The 21,925-nt window shown below is 33.7% G+C and overlaps 1 protein-coding gene across 4 annotated transcripts in view; it reads right to left on the bottom strand.

Annotated features, from left to right (window-relative positions):
- The window catches only part of Ubxn2b (UBX domain protein 2B), a 28,233-nt gene extending 6,308 nt beyond the window's left edge, over positions 1-21,925 (bottom strand). For 2 of the 4 annotated variants that reach the window (XM_048782935.1, XM_015485811.2), the window contains exons 1-7: positions 21,820-21,919; positions 15,717-15,820; positions 10,770-10,920; positions 8,283-8,366; positions 7,394-7,503; positions 4,923-5,060; positions 338-499 (exon numbers count right to left, since the gene is read on the bottom strand). In XM_048782935.1, the coding sequence (XP_048638892.1) occupies positions 338-499; positions 4,923-5,060; positions 7,394-7,503; positions 8,283-8,366; positions 10,770-10,920; positions 15,717-15,820; positions 21,820-21,903 (833 nt within the window). In that variant the 5' untranslated portion in view covers positions 21,904-21,919. Of the gene's footprint in view, positions 1-337; positions 500-4,922; positions 5,061-6,979; positions 7,071-7,393; positions 7,504-8,282; positions 8,367-10,769; positions 10,921-15,716; positions 15,821-21,819 lie in introns of all 4 variants that reach the window. The other 2 variants (XR_007340547.1, XM_015485812.2) reach the window with 2 other exon arrangements.

Here is a 21,925-nt window from a genome sequence, read left to right as displayed (position 1 = left end):
TCTTTTTTTTTTTTTTTTTGTACTGAGGATTAAACCCACAGGTGCTCTACCACTAAGCTACAACCCCAGTCCATTTTGAGTCAGGGTCTTGCCAAGTTACTGAGGGTCTCACTAAGTTGCTGCAGCTGGCTTCCTGTGTCAGCCTCCTAGGACCGTGGGATAACAGGTAAGTGCCACCATGCCCAGCAGCTTTTATCCTTTCAAATATTTCTTTCTGACAAAAATTTACTTTGAAAGTGAAGCTACAGAATGTCATATTATGTATTACTCAAGTTGCATACAGTGTTACTTAGTTTAGTAACAGCAAACTAGACACTTGGCTGGTAAAGAAGCTTACCTGTGTGTACTATTGAATCTTTGTATCAGACGACTTCCATCTGCTAACCTGATTTGAATTTTTGTAGTTGGCACTGAATCATCAATAAGAACAACTGCATTAAGTATTGACTTATCCTCTTCTTCTGGGGAGGAAGGTGTACTGACTATTTCAGGTGTAAGGCTAAGAAGGAAGAATTTAAGAATTAGAACACAACTGAATATATTAGCCATGACTAACTGAAGATAATAAATACTTATATCTATAGCTGATTCTGAAGTTATCCCTCATATGACTTTTGGACAAAGAAGAATGTGATTTTATTTTAGTTTCCTCCACTTCTTTCAATCTCTTTTGTTATATTAAAATTCTTTGGGATCCTATGATGCTCATTTATTTATCTAATCTCTCAAAAACCTAAGTTTGCATCCTTTGCATCTTTATCTCTGTGATATTTCAACAGACTGTTTAGCACAATAGTTTAGTTAGAAACCAAAGCAACTTGGAGTTGATGTCAAAGAATGACAGATAAACTTTTTTCCAAATCTCAGCTTTTAATTATGTAAAATTGAGTAAGTCACTTTCTTTGAATTTAGTTCTATCCTTTATAAAATGGGGAGGGGAAGATAATATTGTTACTAAGGCATATTACCCCAGTAAGTCCTTAATATGCCGTGTAGAAACAATGTCTCAGGTGGTAGCTATTATTGCACATACTAACAGCATTAAACAACATTGTTTGGCTAGTATTATTTAAAAATATTTGATTTCAGTAGTTACTGCTTTGCAAAAAAGAAAAACCCAAGTATTAAGAAAGAATATATTTTTGTTCATGGTGATACATTTATAATGAAGTTTCTTAGAACATCTTATTATCTGACCCTGATTACTAGTGACATTAGCATTATCATTACTTTCTAATGCTAAAAAGATGATCGGTCATTACAAGTAAAAAGCTTATGTCAAAATAGAGTGCTCTTTTGGTTATAATTAGAACAAATGAAGCCAAATTCTTTATAAAAAATAAAATCAATATTCTCTCATTTGGGGGGATTCTTTCAGAGTATTAACATTTATTTTAAAATATTGAGATTTAGAAGGATTCTTTATGAGTTACTTTCTTATATGAAAGTTCTACGAACATTTGAGCTTTAGAGCAAAATAAAACCAAACTCATCAAACCTCTTTCTCCTATTCAAAAAGTTTCTCAGAATTTACAGTAAGGTAGTCAACTCACTTTTCCTTTCTTTAGCTAACACTTTCCCATCTTTAGCAACTTCCTAACACAGATTTTAGAAACTAAGACTATATATGGCACACACAAAAAAGAAAAAAATAACAATTTATAATAAATGACCAGACATTAAGAAAAATTTTCCCTCAAGTTTGGAACTGAGGACTTAAGTAGTTGCATGACCAAGCTGGTTTATTGTACCAATAGTCCAGTGTCCTTTACCCAAAGCAGAGGGAAGAAAATCAAAGAGAAGACGCAGAATGCTAAGGACCTTCTCTACCTCACCAATAATCAGCTACATACATTATTATTATTAACACCATCTACCACCATCATCAACATCACATTTTTTCCTTTAAATCATGCTGTGATGCAGTGCTACATAATGGTTAACAGCATACATCCTGGAGTCAGATTACCTAGTTATAATTTGCCACTGATAAGGTGTGTGACCCTGGGCAGGTCACTAACCCTCACTGTGCCCAAGTTTCCTTGTTGGTAAAAGAGACAAGAGCACCATTATTGTAAAGATTAAATTCATTAGGATACAAAGGCATTTCAATGATCTTATGCATTTGTTACTACTTGAAGGTGAGCTCTGGACTTTAAAATTATTATCCTAAGGACAACTCTGGAAAGAAAAGCTAGCCCCATTAACCCTACTGATAAACGAGGAATGTTTTGGGCTTGCTTCCAAGATATAAAACTCCCTCAGATTGATACTTCTATAATCTAATGTTTTGTGTTTAAGAAATTCCAATCAGACAAGCTTCTTCTAAAACATGAAAGTACAGAATGGGGAAACCACGTAGGGAAAGAATGATCATGTGTTTCTTTTTAAAATGTGTGTATGTCAAAATAAAATTATGTGAACAACATTTGAAACAGGCATGGACGAATTTTCACGATCATATAGGCCCCCATATCATTTTATCAAAAAGGAGTGAGTCACAGATCAAAAGATGTGCTCAGAATCAGAGATAAACAGTGGATGAGATGAAGATATGGTATAAACAAACCATTTTAGAAAATTAAATTTACTACTGAGATTTCAAAGTCACACTTATTTGCTACTTAAAACTTTATGTTTGTCATTCAATTGATCAAACCATAGTAATATTTTTACATAATGGTTTAATGTTTTAAGCTTCACATTAAAATTTTTTTTTTTTTTTTTTTAAAGAAAGTGAAGTTAATTGGTGAAACAACATTTCTAGGCAAATAAGAGGAAAGGACATGAGGGTACTAATTCTCTCAAATAGGAGGAAAACCACATTTTTCTTCAAATTCCATGAAGGTGAGAAGGGTACATACAGACATGAATAGACTTGGATGCAGAGAGTAATAAAGTTCCTGTTAGAAAGAAAAACTCAAATTATCCCTATTTGCTCATGACATGATTTTATACTTAGAAGACCCAAAAACTCCACTAGAAAACTTCTAGAACTCATAAATGAATTCAGCAGAGTAGAAGGATAGAAAATTAACATATGTAAATTAATTGTGTTCTTACACATTAGTGATGAATAAACTGAATGAGAAATTAGGAAAACTACCCCATTCACAGTAGCCTGAAAAAAATATATGGGAATCAATGTAACAAAAGCAGTGAAACACCTCTACAATGAAAACTACAGAACACTAAAGAAAGAAATTGAAGACGACTTTAAATAATGGAAAGATCTCCCAGGTTCTTGGACAGGCAGAATTAATATTGTCAAAATGGACATAATACCTGAAGTGGTAGACAGATTTAATGCAATTCCTATTAAGGTTCCAATGATGTTCTTCTTAGAAATAGAAAAAGCAACCATGAAATTCATTTGGAAAAATAAGAGGCCCAGAGTAGACAAAGCAAGCCTCATTGAGAAAAGTGAAGCAGGAGGCATCACAATACCAGACCTGAAATTATACTACAGGGCTATAGTAACAAAAACAACATGGTATCGGCACAAAAACAGACACGAAGACCAATGGTGCAACATCACAGAGACAAACCCAAATGAATACAGTCATCTCACACTAGACAAAGGCCCCATAAGTATAGATTGGAGAAAAGATAGTCTCTTCAAATGGTGCTGGGAAAACTGGAAATCCATATGTAACAAAATGAAATTAGACACTTGCACAAAACTCAAAGTGGATCAAGGACCTCATATTAGACCAGAAACCCTGCACCTACTAGAAGAAAAAGCAGGCCCAAATCTACATCATGTTGGCTTAGGAATTCTTCAACAAGATTCCTAAAGTACAAGAGTAAAATCAAGGGCTGGAGTTGTGGCTCAGCGGTAGAGCGCCTGCCTCGCACGTGTGAGACCCTAGGTTCAATCCTCAGCACCACATAAAAATAAATAAACAAAAAAAAAGATATTGTGCCCATGTATAACTAAAAAAATATTTTAAAAAAAGAGTAAAATCAAGAATCAATAAATGGGATGGAATCAAACTAAAAAGCTTCTTCACAGCAAATGAAACAATGAAGAATGTAAACAGAGAGCCTACAGAATGAGAGAAAGTCTTTGCCACCTGCACCTCAAACAGAGCATTAATCCTTGGTGTATGTATAAGGAACTCACACACAACACCCCAAAGTGCAAATAACCCAATCAATAAATGGGCAAAGGAACTAACAGCCATATGATTGGTCAACAAATATATTAAAAAAATGTTCAACATCTCTAACAATTAGAAACCACTCATCTAAGCACACTGCTCCTATTTAGTGCAGGAACACAGCTTATTGGTTACTTAGGGTAGATATGCATGTTTAAAGTTGTGATGTAAGATATACACTGTTTTATCTATTTGACAACTCTTTATGATTTTCCTTTGAAACCATGGAATCTGAAACAAGGAGTAGTGGTGAAAAGTATAGACTGCAGAGTGTCAGGGTTTGAATCCCATAAGCTCATGAGCAACTCAATCACCTAAGGAAAACTACTGCATCTGCAAAATGGAATAATAATATTTCTCTACATCAAAGAGTTGTTACTGAGTTAATGCATGCAAAGTGCCTAGAGGACCAGGAATGTGATAATCGCTACTAAATATTGCCTGCTAGTAATATCAGATTTGCATGTTTGACTCATTGTTTTCTCTCCCCCTCTTTTTAATTAGTGCATTATAACTATACAGAATGTAACTTATGTCTAACTACTACTTATGATGTGGGATTTGTTGTTATATATTCTTATGTGCACACAATATAATCTGGCCAATATCATTCCCTAGTTATTTCCCCTTTCTGCATATATGATTCCACCAGTAAAGTCTTCATACTTCAGTTTTTACTGCCCAAGTCATTTTGGTATTTTTATTCTAAGAAAATTCTGGTTGAACAAAGAAGAATTTTTCTCATTGTAGGAATTTTACCTTCCAAGTTTTTGCCCTTCTCCGCTAAAAGCCTTGAATCTCAATCTAGGTTTTATGTATTCTTGATCCTGATGATCTTCCATATCCAAATTCACTTGGCCTCCATGAACCAGTCGCTGAAGCTCCAGAGGAATCTCTCTTTAAAAACAAACAAAAAGAATAAATAAAAATAAAAAAGGAGTGGGGAGGAAGCTTTTAAGTTTTTCAAAACTTAACCTACATTGTTGAGATTATTGTTATCGATTATAAGCTACACTAAAAAACAACAGTTTTTAACTTATAAAAATTTCCATGATCAGTCCAAGTTGCTCTTTCTTATCTCACAGTTTCTTGGCTATTCTCAGCAAAGCAATGTTTTGGCTATCACTGTGACAACCAAATTTTTAAAATTGTAAGACAGCAGTTGATAGCTAAATTAGCATTAGAAAATTCCTATGAGGACAAATTGTTAATTTAAGTGTCTACTTCTAAGCTCCCTGAAGGAAGTTCTGAAAACTAATACAGGTGTTCCTGAATCACTAGGTGACTGGTGAGCACAGCTGTCATTCAGCATCAGGTGCAGGAGATGTGAGCTACAGGCAATGGGGGCACTTGTCTTACACAACAAAGACTTGTCTTGGGTTCCACAAATTTACCATGTGCCCTGACAGAGATTCACATGGATGACAACACTGTATTATGTTTCAGCTCCAAATCTACTTCTGTCCTACAAATAAAATCCACTTGTTGAGGTGTTTCATTAATATATTTTGAAATTTCCAGGCATATCTACCACACAAACCAAGGGAAGATTGCATTTTGTTTTGTCTGGAACTTGATCAAGTCCTTGAATGCAATGTCACTTGTAGTAATTAAGCTGACGATTTCACATACCTCATTATTCTGTTTATACTTGTCACATTTAGAGAAGTGCTAGACTGCACAGAAGTATACACTAACTACTATACATGGCTGTAACTTATGTCTACTGCTTATGGTGTGCTCATATTTGGGCATTTACAAACTGAAATACAAATTGTGATAAACTCTTTTCCTTAATTTCTTCAATATATTTTAGATAATATATCCATTTTTTAAAGAAATAATGTGTACAAGCAGAATATAAATGATCTATAAGTTCTTTTAAGATAATGAAGACAGTATTTAAAATACTATAAAAAGAAGATAATGAGTTTTTATAGTTAAGAACTACTAGCTGATATTCATTTTCTTCAAAGAGACTTTTCTAAAATTTTTCTTGATAATAATTTGTATTTGGTGATATAGTATGGTTCAAATTTAAAAATTTCTTAAATATAGCATTTGTCTGAAAATTAATCTACAAAGTTTATGGATTATTTTTTAGCAAAAATTAGTTTTTATCAATCTCATAATATCAAATCATTAATATGTCTTTTTACCATCTTGAAATTAGTATCAATTTCAACAGTAATACTAGTTTTCACTTAGCAGCTATACACTTCCCCCACCCAGCTCTTCCCAGTGACTGTAAGTTTTCGAGACCATAGAATTGACTTAAACTATTATACATGAGTATTTGCTACCATCATATACTGCCGCTTAGGACAGCTACCCACCTTCTCAGTGAGTTCAGTATACTGTTTATTGCATATCTTGCCTTTGTTTGGTATCCCGACAATATCTGTGCAGAATTTATTTCAAAACTTTTGCTAATTCATCTTCTCAAATGCCTTTCCGTCTTGGTCACTTCAACTCCAAAGAATTGAGTCACTTCAGCCACCCTTCCTGAACATGTTTCATCACCTGGAAAGGCTCCATCTACAATTTCTACAGAGTATAATCTACTCTGGTCCCTTACTGCTCTTTAAATCTCCTGAGAGTCAATCTTATGCATTTAGTTGTAGTTCTACACTACGAATGATGATGATAATAATCCCATTATCAGCTAGTGAAACCACAATGCAGAAGAGCTTTTATTATAGTAAAATCAATTTATTTCCCATCCTTCAGCAAGAAGGGCTGGTGAGTTACAATGTTCTTTGGATGGGTCAGAGCACTGTATGGTTTATTTCCACAAATTATAACTTCAAACTAACCTTTTGAAATCTTCTGCCAGTAGTAATGCCACTTTAAAAGCTTTCTAATATAAGGTGCTGAATTTCAGGCATACATGCAATGAGAGTCACCCTGTCAACAGTAAGCAGGACAGTGGCTTAGTAGATGGGCAGCTACGTGCTCATTAATACAATGACTTATTACATTAAGATGTTTGTTCTTGGAGTTGAATCCACAGTTTCAATCAGATTTAAAATGGGGCTAATATCCAATGCCCCTTCCCCACAAAGAAAAAAATTAAGCATTTCCCCAGTAGTCAGTTATCGAATATATTCCAGTAGCCCATTCTTAAAAACTAGTAATGCATTACTAAATGGTAGTCTGTTTAAAAAAATAAATAAAAATTAAAAAGTCCTATTCCAACTAACAAATAGAATATAAATAAAATATCTTACCCTCTCTTAACAGACTCCAAAAATTGAGCATTTGTTGGGTCACTGTAAGGTCTCAATTCGCCATCATCTAAACTGAAGCCATTACTCCACAGTTTAAGCAAAATTTGAACCTTTTAGACATAGAAATAAAAAGTTAAAAAACCCATCTCCATAGTTTTAAGTTTCAAATGTGATATCTCAAAATATATTACACCATTTATTTATTTAAATAGAGAGCCATTTGCACTATTCTTTATTCATAATTAAAAGACATGAAACCCTGTGTGTTTGCTTAGCAGATTTATTTTTAGCTTATCAAATTGACAAAGGTTGCAAATACTAAAGGTCCTGCAGGTGGATCCTGGACTTGAAGTACAATTACTCATGTGACACTGAGAAAACAAAAGCAACAAGACAGTATCCAGCTGGCATCCTGCTACTCCTACACTACTCTTCCACCTGTACCCAAACTCTTCTGTATTCCAAAGCTTAAATATTCAAGCCAAGAGGCAAGATTGAACTTCTAGTGACACCCCAAGGAACTATTAATGTTTAAAATGAAATTTTAACTCCAAAATTTCCAAAGGCAACAGAAACAATGAATGACTTTAGGTGTCCTATGTTTACAATCAGCTCATTGTATTACTATTACAGAATATAATTTAAAATAATTATTATACATGTAAGTTAATTCTGACAGTGAATTACACATGCTTTCAACTAGTTATGAATCTCTATGTCCAGGCATGAATGAGATTAAAAAAACCTTAAAATTGAGACTGAAAACCACATATTGGTCGGTTTATTAAATGTTAATTAAAAAACAACAAAAGATATTAAGTTTAAATCTTAAAATAAATAGTACTGAAGGCAAACGCCTATACAGTTTCATTGTGACTATTGTACCTACATCTTGCAGCTGATTTTCTCCATATATATATTCAGACCGCTTACAAAAGGAATTACCCAATCTGTATCCTCCACCTGTAAATGACTAAAATACACAGAAAGTGAGTTAAAAATTTACCAAGACATATTAAGCTAAGTGTTATTATAACATTTGATATTTTAAAACTAGATAAATTATAATTTACCAAATTGGTTCATACTTCTTAGGAAAATTTTATAGTAGTATAAAATTCTTCTATTATAGAAAAGTGTACTTAAGAAATTAAGGTCTGTCTCAAAAACATTAGTGTCTAAAACTAAGATATGCATTTATACACTGAAATGTATTTTCAAGTATAAACATGTGAAAACATTTTATGATGTCTTATAAGAGCTTTATAGAACAAAGAAACGATTTTATAAATAAGTATACACTACCTTGAAAAAAGGCTCCACACATTTATAAGAAGTTAGCTATGATTGTATTTTTTTGTAGTACTTACCACAAGGTCTTCTATTCCTGAGGTAGAAATAAGTTATGAAGTAAAATAGCATTCCTTTTAATCACCATTTATATCTTGAATGAGTCTTTAATGATTACATTGCTTTCTTTTCTATAAACTAAATCGTATCAATTCCATATTTTTCTTCCAGAATTGGAGAACTGATATAAACTAAAATAACCTTAAGGCCTGATTGAAAGAGAATTTCAAGTGGTTGACAAACAATGAAGACTAAAATTTAGGTTTCATTTAGAATAGTGGTTCTCAACAATGAATACCAAAACTATCAGAAAAGCTTTTTCAAAACACATGTCTAGGTACAACTCAAATCTATTGAGCCTCAAAGTCACATGGTAGTTTAGAAAAAGTCCCCAGATAATTTTGATGGGAGGAATTATAGACTAAGAAATGCTGATTATAAAAATATATGCACAAAGACACTTGAAGTCTTCGAAATACCAATACTGTATCAGTTGATATAGTTATAAAAGCTGTTTAAAGCAATGCAATGGAAGGAAGAGAGCCCTTTTCAACAAACAATGTTAATGCAAGTGGACATCCTTATGGGGGAAAACATATGTATGTATGTATATATATTTAACCAGGGATTGAACCCAACCCAGGGGTACTTAACCACTGAGCCACATCCCCAATCATTTCTATTTTACATCTGAAGACAGGGTCTCTCTAAGTTGCTTTGGGCCTCACTAAGTTGCTAAGCTGACTCTGAACTTGGGATCCTCCTGTGTCAGCCTTCCAAGTCACTGGGATTTCAGGCGGGTGCCACCTCGCCCATCTAGAAAACTGTATTTTGATATAAATCTCATGCCTTGTAAAAATTAATTTAAAATGGGCAATAGGTTTAAATATAAAATGTGAAACTATAGAACTTTTCTAGATAATAGGAAAAATCTTTATACCTAAAGGTAGATGAAAATTAGACATCAAAAGCATGATCCATAATAGAAAAAGATAAATTGGATTTTAAAATTCAAAACTTTTGCTTTGCAAAATAACCCATTAAGAGGAAGAAAATACAAATTCCAGTGTGGGGGAAAAAGTATTCGCAAACCATATGTGTGCCCAAGAATCCATATTGATTAAAATATATAAAGACTTCTCAAAACTGAACAGTAACAAAACAATTCAGTTAGAAAATGGGTGGAACAAGGCAAGATGAAGTATGCCTGTAGTCCCAGCTACTCAGAAAAAAGAATTGCTGGAATCCAAAAGTTTGAGACTAGCCTGGCAATGTAGCAAGAGCCTGTCTTAAAACACAAAAAAACAACAAAAGAAAATAGGCAAAAGCCATAAAGAGACATTTCATTGAGAAAGATAACAAAGACAATGGCAAATAAGCACATGAAAAAGAAAATGCAAATTAAACTAGAAACAGCCTCAACAGATGAATACTTAAAATGTGGTATATCCATACCACAGAATGCTACTCAGGAATAAAAGGGGACAAAGTACTGAAATATAAAATAACTCTGATGGAACTCAAGGGGATTATGCTGAGTGAAAAAGGATGCACCCCCAAAGTCATATATTATTCAATTTGTATCACATTCTGAATATTATAAAATTATGGAGATGGGAAATAGATTAGCAGTAGTCAGAGATTAGGGATGATAGGAGAGAAGGTGGTGGGTATAATTATTAAAAGGAACACCACGAAGAACTTTTATTGAATGTGTTAGTGACTGCACAAATCTATACAAGTGATAAAATGATATGGAACCACAGCAAATTCCTGGCTTTGATCTTACACTGTAATCATGCAAAATGGTATCATTGGCGAAAACTAGATGAAAGGTACATGCATATTCCTTTGAACCTATTTCCAAATTAAAAGGTAAAAAATTATGTAGAAATTTAAGAAACTGCCTCAATTTTCAGTCATTATTAGATTATAATCTCATAAAATGAAATATTTAAAACAAACGGTTATAAAAACAATGTTTGCACATAATATTAATGAAATCAGACACAGAAATAACACTAACCTTGGATTTGTCCTCACTTGAAGATCGTGTGGCTTCATTCAGAGGCATGGCCCCATGTTCCCGTGCCTCTTTGAAAAGTTCATTCACAATTTTCCCAGTTGATGGTCGAACAATATGTAAACCACTATATTCATGTTCACCTGAATAAAACCTTTAAATGGTATAGTTCATGAATAAAAATGTAGAATAGACATAAGCTACTTTACAAGAAGCTACATATTTTCATGAAATAACTTTTATTTAAACGAGGCATTCTTGACTCCTGTGAAGTATTTAATTTTTAAAAGGAGATTAAGGAAAAGATCAAATAGGAGACAGTTCCTATATTTTCTTTTATTTTGTTAATTTGTTATTTTTAGATATACATGACAGCAGAGTGTAATCCTGACATATTATGCAAAAATGGAGTACAACCCATTTCAATTAGGATCCCCTTCCTATGGTTGTACATGATGTGGAGTTACACTGGTTGTGTACTCATACGTGAGCATAGGAAAGTTACGTCCAATTCATTCTACTGTCTTTCCTATTCCCATTCCCCTTCCCTTCCCTTCCCTTCATTCTCCTTTGTCTAATCCAATGAACTTCACCTCCCCACCCTCCCTTGTTAAGGGTTAGCATCCACAAATCAGAGAAAACATTAGGCCTTTGGTTTTTGGGGACTGGCTTATTTCATTACGTTCTCACTGAGTTTGCAGAGATTCTGACAGCAAGTTCCCCATGTAGCCTAGCAAATTATATACTCGCTTCCTCCCTCTGCTGTGTCTGCTAATCAAATGCACCTCTTTTCATAAATCAGGCTCTTTTGATGTGGTGAGGAAAAGCAGTTATCTACAATCAGAAGCTAGTCTTCCCCACCAAGGAATCCACACTTAGTAGCAACCTAGTCAGTGAAGAGATATCTAGATTTACACAATGTAAACATCTAATTCTATACAAAAAGGACTTATTCCTCAGAAATTTTTAGATTGAAAAGACCTACTCTATTATGATTTCCTGTGTTAAAAGTAAATAATTTGGATCATGTGCAGTTTTTTCCAGTGTATTTTCTATGCACTAACTAATTTCAGTGTATTTTCTGTGTAGCACTTATCCCCATCCAACTTTATAAATGCTCCTGGGGAAACACAAAAATTTCCTTTACCTAAGATTACTTCCAAGATTTTTTTCAATCAAGGGTATCTCATTAAATATAACCACAGTATCCCCATCGAGACTTATAGTATAAGATGCCAATCAAAGTTCACATATTTAATTACTCATACCTTCCATTCCAGTTCTGAATTCACACTGAACTGACTCACAAAACAATACTATAATGGGATAGGAAGGGATTATCCCAGCACTGGAGACTAGGAATAGAGGTCACCTTCAAGATTTTTTTCAGAATTAGCAAATACAAAACTGAACAGGATAGAGGGAACAGCTGATCAACTCTCAGTCTACTGTAAGTCAAAGGAAAAAATCCAACTAGAAACAAGTAGACACTAGCAGAACCCCATTAACTGCTGTGGGTGAGGCAGACTTTCATCCCAACAGTGCTAGGGAGAAGTACTAAGTTTATCCCAAGCAAGAGCCTATGGAAGCCTTCCTCTGTCGAGTGTCAATTCACACAGAAATACTCACAGGAGTAGTTCTAAGAACAAAAGAATCACAACTTCATGAACCTGGCACTTTTTAACAAACTAAAATTAATATGAATTGTATAAGAGTATACTCTCCTTTGCTAGTCTCTTTAATTCTCAATAATTACCCAAATACTTAAGTTATATCACTAGGGCTCATAGTTCCTATGCAACTCATTTATTGGCTTTCCAGGATGTCCATCATATGGCTATATCCATGACTGGCTTCATAATTTCTTGGGTCCAGTGCAAAATAAAAATATAGGTCCCTTATTAAAAAATTATTAAGGCTCTCAAAACAGTAAAGCATTAAATGAAGCACAGGGCTCTAAATGTGGGGCCCTGTGTGAGAGAGAGCACAGGCCATACACTCATGAAGAACTTAACCAACATTTTTTTTTTTTTTTAATATTCAACCTTATTTTTGACTCATGTAAATATTGGTTCCTATCTCTCCTGTTATTCTGATTATATTCTCCTCTATGCCTGGAATTTTGTTCCTTGTCTTCTTTACTTGCCTAGACTCTAATAATCTTTATTATTTATTTACTTTAGGTACTAGAGATTGAACTCAGGGACATTCAACCACTGAGCCACATCCCCAGGCCTATTTTGTATTTTATTTAGAGACAGGGTCTCGCTGAGTTGCTTAGTGCCTTGCTTTTTTGCTGAGGCTGGCTTTGAACTCATGATCCAGCTGCTTCATCCTCCCCAATTGCTGGGATTATAGGAATACACCACCAAACCTAGCTAGAGTCTAATAATCTTTTAAGGTACAATGGTGTACTAGGCACTTTATACAATTTATCTCATTTAATTCTGAAAACAATACCAGAATACAACTTTGTAGAGGACAGTTAAATTTTATGTGTGATATGTAGATTTTTGTGGGTGAATATGTTAAGGTAGGTGTTGGACTGTATTTTGAAGGTTTTTCTGTGGATTATGTACCTTCTCTTATAAACTAAAAACAAAAATATTATGTCTAAAATTTCAGACAATGAAAATCTATTAGTTTAAAATGACAAGGAACATATAACCTTCTGGATTTCTAACAGTGTTCAAGGAGGTAGACACAGAAGCAATATTTTCTACACTAAATAAACAATAGAAATACAATGACACTGGGCAAATGGTGATACTGAATGTGAAAGCTTATATTTCAGTGTTAGAAAAATATCACTTAGAAAAAAAGATTGCCAATAATTTGCTAAACACTGTATCTTAGGTGACTAAAAATAGTGTAATAAGTCTCACCTTTTAAGGGAGTTTATCCTTTTAATACATAAAAATTCTAGAGATAAAATCTGAGGTACAAAATCCTTAAAAACCTCATTATTGGTTGGAGGTGTAGCTCAGTGGCAGAGTGCATGCTTACCATAAGGGTTCAATCCCTAGCACCAAAACCAAACCAAAACAAAATACATTATCTAACTATTAACAACAACAACATGTCAGCAAAAAAAAAAAAAGTAAAACCACTGATATCTTAAGGATTGAAATATCTTAAGGATTATACAAGGATAGCAAGAAAATTAGTAATACTTTTATCTTTTATTATAAAAACTCAAATTTTGGATTTGCTACACCAAGAGTAAATTAAGTCATTCAAAATATATTCAAACTGGGGAAGCAAAAACCAAATATTTAATAATTAAAACTTAGGCATACAAAAATATATTCAGTACTTTTAAAACTTGGGAGAATGCATATATTAAGGAAGCAATAAAAATTATGTTGTTTATACGTATATACGTATATGTAACAAATAAGAATTAAATGATAGGATAGGATATTCAAACCATGCCAAGATACCAACCTGCTGATTACAAAAGAAAAACTGTACCTTACAATGGAGTGATGTGGTGGTCAGCACCTTAACCAAGTGAACATATTCACCAATAGTGGAAAAACTTGAAATTATATGGTTCCTGATGTAATATAATAAAAAGCAAACAGTATCACTTATCTAGTAGTCTTGACAAAAATGTTTTAACAAGAATCTAATCATGAGAAAACAATGATCTAGAAGGTGGAATATTTTATAAAACATTTGGTCTAGACTCTTTAAAAAGTCAACGTAATAAAGTTTAGATTATGTAGGCAAGCTAAAAACAAACAATAAAAAGGAAGGGAGAATGGTCAGGCTTCAAAGATTCAAAATAGGAATAATCAAAATCAGTATATGGTTCTTGGCTGGATCCTAATCCCAAGAAAAGGCTGTAAGAAGTATAAGAGTAAAGACAATATCTCATTGCATCACTGTTAATATTTTAAGGTATAATACGTTAGTAAGGTTACAAAGATGTGTGTGCTTAGAGGATGCATGCTGAAGAACATAGTGGTAAAGTGCCATGATGCCTACAATTTCCTTTGAAATAGTTGAGTAAATCAAATGAGAGTGTGTGTGCACCACTATAATGTTTTAACATAGTAATGATTAGTGAATACATATGAATTATATACAGCATTCATTTGTTGAACTAACCTTTTGATTTTTTGTGGGTTTCAAATTCTTAATATAAAAAGTTGGTAGAGAAGTTACCAATATTGTTTTTATTTTTACTCAGGTCCAGAAAAACATGTCATTTTTAACTCCCGTACAAAAAGAATGTATAGGGACAAATAAGAAAAAGTGATTTCCAGTTAACTTTTTAACTTTTGATAAAATTACAGACTTTCTGAGAATAAGACATAATAACTAAATTCAAGTTTCTCCACAGGGATAAGATTTCTAGTACTGACAAGGTGTTAATGAAAATATTCATGGCAATAAAGTATAGTTGATTCTTATCTCTTAAGTCTCCACAGCTGGTTCTCTTTATAGTTCAGGGATTTTGGCAATAGCAAATACTATCCAGGAGGTAGTTTATTAGACAAAGCATGATACTACAGAAGTAGAGTTAGAAGTTATAGAGCCTTAAACGAACAACAAAAAGACAGCTTCACGGATGGGCTTTAAGAAACAAATGAACCCTTAAAATCTGATGAAATCACACATTATTTTTGCTTTGGAAGGAAAGGGCCCACAGGTTTCATTGGATCCTCAATGAGTCCTATGACTCAAAAAAAAAGGAACCATTGTGCCTAAGAAAAACAGCATTCAAGACATTATTTCATATGATGCCTATTTTACCAGGTATTTAAGGTAATTTTCTTTTAGCATTTTGACTATAAAAATTTTAGGAATAGTAATATTAATAGGAATAGTAATAATATTAATTTTAAGAAATCATAGTTTAAAAAAAAAACCCAAGACCATTTAAAATAATTTGGGATTACTAACTTTAAAAGGGCTATAGTTTTTTAAAACAAAGCTTACCGTTGAGGTGGTGTTCGTGGGCTCTTAAAGATGGTAGCTTTAGATCTATCAGACTTGGAAGATTTGCATTTCACTTCATCTTCATATAATTCTGCCAAGGCCAACTACACAATAACAGACTTGTTATAAAGCATAACACTGGAAATAAACTCTCCTATATTACTTATGGATAGAAATATTAACTTGAAATTGAGTGGGAAAGACTTAAAACGAAAAAATGAAGACTGTTGCTTCAAAAGATAAACCCTTCCAAAATATACTCATTGTGATTTCATAAAATTATTCAAAATTCTATTTATAAATGCAAAATGAAGTCGTAGTAGTTGCTTATTTTCAATTACCAAGTTTCAAAATCCATATTAGGTAAGAATTCACTTAAAAATTCATATCTGCATAATTCTCCATAATTCTCCAATTCTTTTAATATACATATATTTTTTGAGGCAAAGACTTATTTAGGAAAGTAAGGCATACATATTCAAGGGAGAAAGTGGGCTATCTGGAGAGTGAGAAGCCTTAAGAATTCTTGAAAATGTTTCACATGAATATGGGCTTTTTTATCAGACCTCCTAAAATAAATTGAGGTATTTTCAAATTTCAAGCACATAAATTTTTTTCAAAAATACTGTTTAAAAGTCTACCAGATATAAAATTTCATCAAATTTAGCAAAATGAGTTTCTGAAAATGAAATAAGAAAATAAATTAAGTGTGTTTGTGTGTGTATATGGTTTATGTACCAGTTAGATAGCAATCTTACCAAATTATACATTATAGATATATATCTGGATATCTCCAAAATGAAATAAACAAACTATATTTGTTCTAGAAAAGGAATTCAAAAACAGTATTTCCAATATTTCAGTATTTTTTTTTTTTCACTTTTGACATCTGGACAATAACTCAAAATTTTTCCTTAATGTCCTTTGTGGCTAGGCTATTCAATTACAACTAGCATAACCATAGTCCTTAGGATTTTTTGGTCAAAAACAAACAAGACTGATAAAGTGCTCCTTTTGGAAGCACAGAAATATGAAAAACATTTCCATGAATTAAATTCTTTCCTCAGTACAAAAAGAAGAGCCAACCTGTTGAAGATGGAAGTAGTAGACTTATAAATTATATGTAAAAGACAAAAATGAAAGGCTCTACTTTTTCTAATTTTTTTAATCCCTACCCTACCCCCTCACAAGTACAACTATTTTCATACTTCTAACATGGAATTTTAGATTTCTAATTTAAATTATAAATTGCTTTGTAATCTTAAAGAACTGAAGTCAAATCTTAATTTAGGTGCTTACTGTGTAATTGTGGACAAATTACCTAAGCTCTTTTAGCCTTAGTTCTCAAATCTTTAAATGTCTATAAAAAATTTCATAAGGTACATAAAGCACAAAGCAAGTTGGTTCCACTCCTAAAAGATTATTATTTTAAAAATGTTTTGCACTGATTGTATCAATGATTCATTTTTCCCAAGATTTCTTCCAGTAGTGTTACCTATGTATCTGCTTATTGTCCTTTATTATCCCACCCTTAAAAAAACAAAGAGGTGGGAAAGGGGGAAAAAATCCTGTGAACAATGATGTGAATGTAAAGTTTTCAGCAATTTTACCTCCCTGAAATCTCTTCATTCAGAATGATGTTCTTTGGTAGATTTCCTACTTAGCTGATTATATTATTTCAGCTCTAAGAATTACTTTTATGTTATTCCTATTCCCACTGATGCCAAATGCTATCTGTATTTGGGCCTTCTCAAACAACCTATGTGAAAGCTTTTTTTTTTCTTAACTAAATATCTTTCTTTTCTAAATCCTCATAGTATATGTTATCTCCTTAACAATATTTATATGAAGTATCATGTTGTCATTACAGGTTAAGTATCTCTTAACTGAAAGGCTTGTAATAGAATGCTTTAGGCTTCAAAGGTCTAGATTTTGAAATAATTGCACAGAATCTACTGGTTGAGCATCCCTAGTCCAAAATTCTAAAACCTGAAATGCTCCAAAATCCAAAACTCATGTGTTAAAACCATTAAGGATTTTGCAGCATTTTGGATTTTCTGATTAGGGATGCTCTCGATCTGTAATTGTGTACTTTTGTTCTTACATTTTAAGATTCCCAAGCTATTTCTAAGATAGTACTTATTTGGCACTTACCATCCACATTGCGTTTTGAAAGACTAACACATGAATCAGAGATACAGATTTAGATATATATATTTTTTTAATTGAGATTTTGCTATATTTCTTTTCCTTGTTTTCTGCTTTAAGAAAATCTGAATAAATGCTGCCAATCAAATAATATTTTCCTTCTGAAAAATAAATGAATAAATAAAATAATGCCTTTGCCTCCATGGAATGTGAAACATATTAACAAAATAAGAATACTGGGAAAATGATAACCACAGTAAGGAGTCTACCTGGCTGAAAGGTTTAGTTACTTATGACATATCATTAACTTAGAGATAAATAAATGATATTTAGAGGAAGTTGATGCCATGTTGTATCATATAACATAAATTCATTAGTAAATATTTTAAAAGCGTAATTTATATATTTGATATAGCAGATGACACCACAAAAACAAAATATTATTTTAAATTGATCAAAATTGATTGAAGTACTGTCAATACCAACATACTAACAATAAAATATCAAAATTTAAGAAAAGGCTTCTATAATACAGAGAGAGTGCATCATGCTGGCACTCCAAAAGTTTTAGACTTTGGACCATTTGGGGGCTTAGATTTTTAGGTTAGGGATACTCAACTGGTAAAATCTATGCAAAAATTTCAAAATCTGAAAAAAATCCCAAATCTGAAAAACTTCTGGTCCCAAGATTTTAGGCTATGGAAATACTTAACCTGTACTAATAATCTTTCCTTTAGAATTTGATATGTGAAAAACTTTAAAAACTGAAGCAAAACAAATTAAAAAATGGAAAAGCAAAACTGAAGCAAAGTAACTAAAGACAATCAAGTATACAGCAAGAGATTAGCAATACTTATACTCTCAGCCTTATGGTGACAAGTACTACAGGATGTAATAAGGGTTTATTATCCAGAATAGCTACACCAATATCACTTGGGAATTTGTGAGAAATACATATACTCTAGTCCCACTCTATTTCTACTGAGTTAAAGCTGGGGCAAGGCCCAACCTGCTTTAACAAGTCTTCCTGGTGATGCACACTAAAGTTGAGAACCAATGTTACAGAATAATGATATACAACATGATTAGGATACTTGCAGCAAATTTAACACAGTATTAGACATTCTTAATCTTTCCTGACTTACAGTATTATCAAGATCATCCAAATTAATTCAAATCCAATTCCTTAATATTGGTTATCCCTAATCCACCCTCTACCCCAAATTCCAACCTCAATATGGAAGCAAAGGATTAAGAACAGAAAATTTTTCCTTTTGACTTTATTCTGGAGGAAAACTGCGACAGAAACAAACAATATCTTAATGAACTGTAAAGCCAAACCCTGTGTGTGGATGAACTGAAGGGCTCCAAAACACATAAAGATCTTGCAAACATTCAGAAATACTAGTAAGCAGCAGAGATGTTTTTAGACTTACTCTCGTCACTAATAGTACTAGCCCAAACTTTCCCACAGAACATAATTATGAAGCCAGAATTAGACAGGCAATCAGTGTAGATAGGTAAATCCTGTCAGGATGGATCTAGGAGGCCAATTTTGAGTGAGTCTGGGAAGTTGGAGACTGTCCCCTGAGGGATGTTATCAAGAACCTGCCCTGCTCCAACCTGTTGCCACGGTAACCTGTCCCAGGAATTGGAGGGAAGTAAGAAGAATCTACTAAAAACTGCACTTAACTGGGTAGCCACTTGCACAGGTCTAGATTAAACAAGACAATCCATAAGTAATCAATGTCCATGAAACCAGTTGGGAAGAACATTATCCAATTATTTTAACCTTTGTTAATATACTTCATTTCTTGATATAATCATCATTTTCATTATTTTTAAATTTCTTACAAGTTTTTTATATTCTAATTAGATTCTAAGGGAAAGATTATCAATAAATACAGTATTTGATATATCAAATCACATTCATAAATTAATTACATTCCTACTGACCTACCTACCATAAAGCAGATAGGAGATGAAAAAAGAATCTTCCAATTTAGGGGAGAAATGAAGGTTCTCAAAATTAACATCAGAACATCTCAAATCATTAATAATCCACTGGATTAAGTATGTATGTAAGTAATCTGCCAAGTAGCAAGTGCTCACTGTGCACATAAAAAGAAGTGGGTTTAAATTAGAAAAGGGTCTGAGGTTATTTTAACTTTAATGGCACTAAACAATGATTACATAGTAAAAGGGCTGAGCCCAAGGATAATATAGGGATTTTTTGGAGTCCCTCCATCGGCATTACTTAATCCCCACACCCCACACCATCACTATCACACCTTCCATTTACAAATGATGACAATGAGGCTGAGAGAAGTTAAGACACTTCTCCTAAATTCACACAACTGTGAAGTGGCAGGACCAAAATGCAAACCAAAGTTGATCTAGCCACTAATCCATTTTCTCAACACCCCACACTGCCCTTAGTTCTATATTAGAAAAGATGAGGTAAATAGAAGCTGTGTGTTCCTTGCTTTTATTTACTACTGAAAAAACTACAGGCACTGGAACTATCGAGTTCATCTAACATTAAAATGATCTCTTCATTCTCCAAATTCTCTACCTTATGAACTACTTCTTTCAGTCCTCAATGATACATCATTAAATGTTATCCTATTTCTCCAAAAAAAGTATGAAGGTTTCCAAAAGGTAGAAATGCCTTTTACACTTATGTACTGTTAAAAAGGGATATTCCTCAGACCAACTAAATTTAGCAGAATTTACTTATTAGTAAAATAAAGCCAAGCAAAACAACTTATGAAGGGGAGATTCCCAAAACCAAAGCAGGTTAGGAAAACTCCAAGGAACAATGTGATCCTATAACATTTATAGAAAACTGGAAGGGAGGCACAGAAAACTTAATTAGCTACTGCTTGGTCAATCAACCATTAACAGCTTAACTAGTAAAGTGGGTACAGGGCCACATGTAACCAATCAAAGCTGAGTTATAGTTAAGTTCTGTTTTGTTTTCGTCTGTTGGGCCCAATCTAGATGCCCTACTTAAATTGGTAGCCTCCTACAATTTCATTTAATAACTTTCCACAGTATCCAGCACAGACTATGGGTTAGATGTCCTATTTATTTCTGCATTTCCCAAAGCTTAGCAGTAAGTTACATGGCAGGTGGTCAGCATGTTTGTTCAAAGAAGTAGAATCAAAGTGTGGCTATAAATACAACCTTATGTCAATGGTTGTGGATTCAATCACATTTATTTTTAGTGACAGCTCCTTAGATTTATTTGTTGAGTTTTATCAATGATTTTATAAGAGGGCAGAAAAAAACCAAGCATTAGCCAAGTGATGTTAGAATCTGATAAACAATAAGATTTGGTGCACTGGTATTTAGCCAACTAAGTCAGTGTCCTATAACAATACAAAGTTTTTATTTCCCTCCCCATTTCTAAGTGCACTGTTTTAGAGACCACTCTTCACAACCACCTTATACGCATGTGTAGGATGAATTGCTTTAGTTAACCCTCCCCCCTTCCAAAAAAGGTACTTGATGGAAAGGAACTACTTTTACATTTAAATAATAAAGTTAGAAAGGGCAACTGAGACAAGAAAAAGTCAGCACCCATTATTACTTCCTAAGTGTCTGCGGATTTATCACCGTCCATACTAATTCTTTCTCTCAAGTCTCAGGAAGGAAGCTCACCCGACGCCGCAAAATGCCATTGCAAACTAACAGCTGCTTCGTGCATTGTACACGGGGTAAAGGGGGGACGAGGTGCGCCCGGGAGAGACTTGGGCATCTGTTTCCAAATCCACCACGGTGCAATGCACTTCCCTGAAGTGACCCCCAAGCAGGAGTCTCAATTCCATCCCTAGAGGGAGTCCAGAAAGGGCTCAGCCGGTCTAAAGCGGCCTCTGACCCACGCTCGCTCGCACTGTCACCGGCCCGGCCCCGCCCGCAGCAGCACCCCTGGCCTCAGCAACTCGCGCACCTGTAAGTCCCGCGCGCTCGGGGGCCCTGGCTTAGAAGACCTCCTCTCCTGCTCCTCCGGCTCTGGAACACCACCCTCCGCCATTTTCCGCCGGCTCGCGGCGCCC

The sequence above is a fragment of the Marmota marmota genome, unplaced genomic scaffold, assembly GCF_001458135.2.
Source record: "Marmota marmota marmota unplaced genomic scaffold, marMar, whole genome shotgun sequence".
Classification (NCBI taxonomy): domain Eukaryota; kingdom Metazoa; phylum Chordata; class Mammalia; order Rodentia; family Sciuridae; genus Marmota; species Marmota marmota.
The sequence above is the reverse complement of the archived record's forward strand: the minus strand, read 5'-3'. Positions and strand labels throughout refer to the sequence as shown.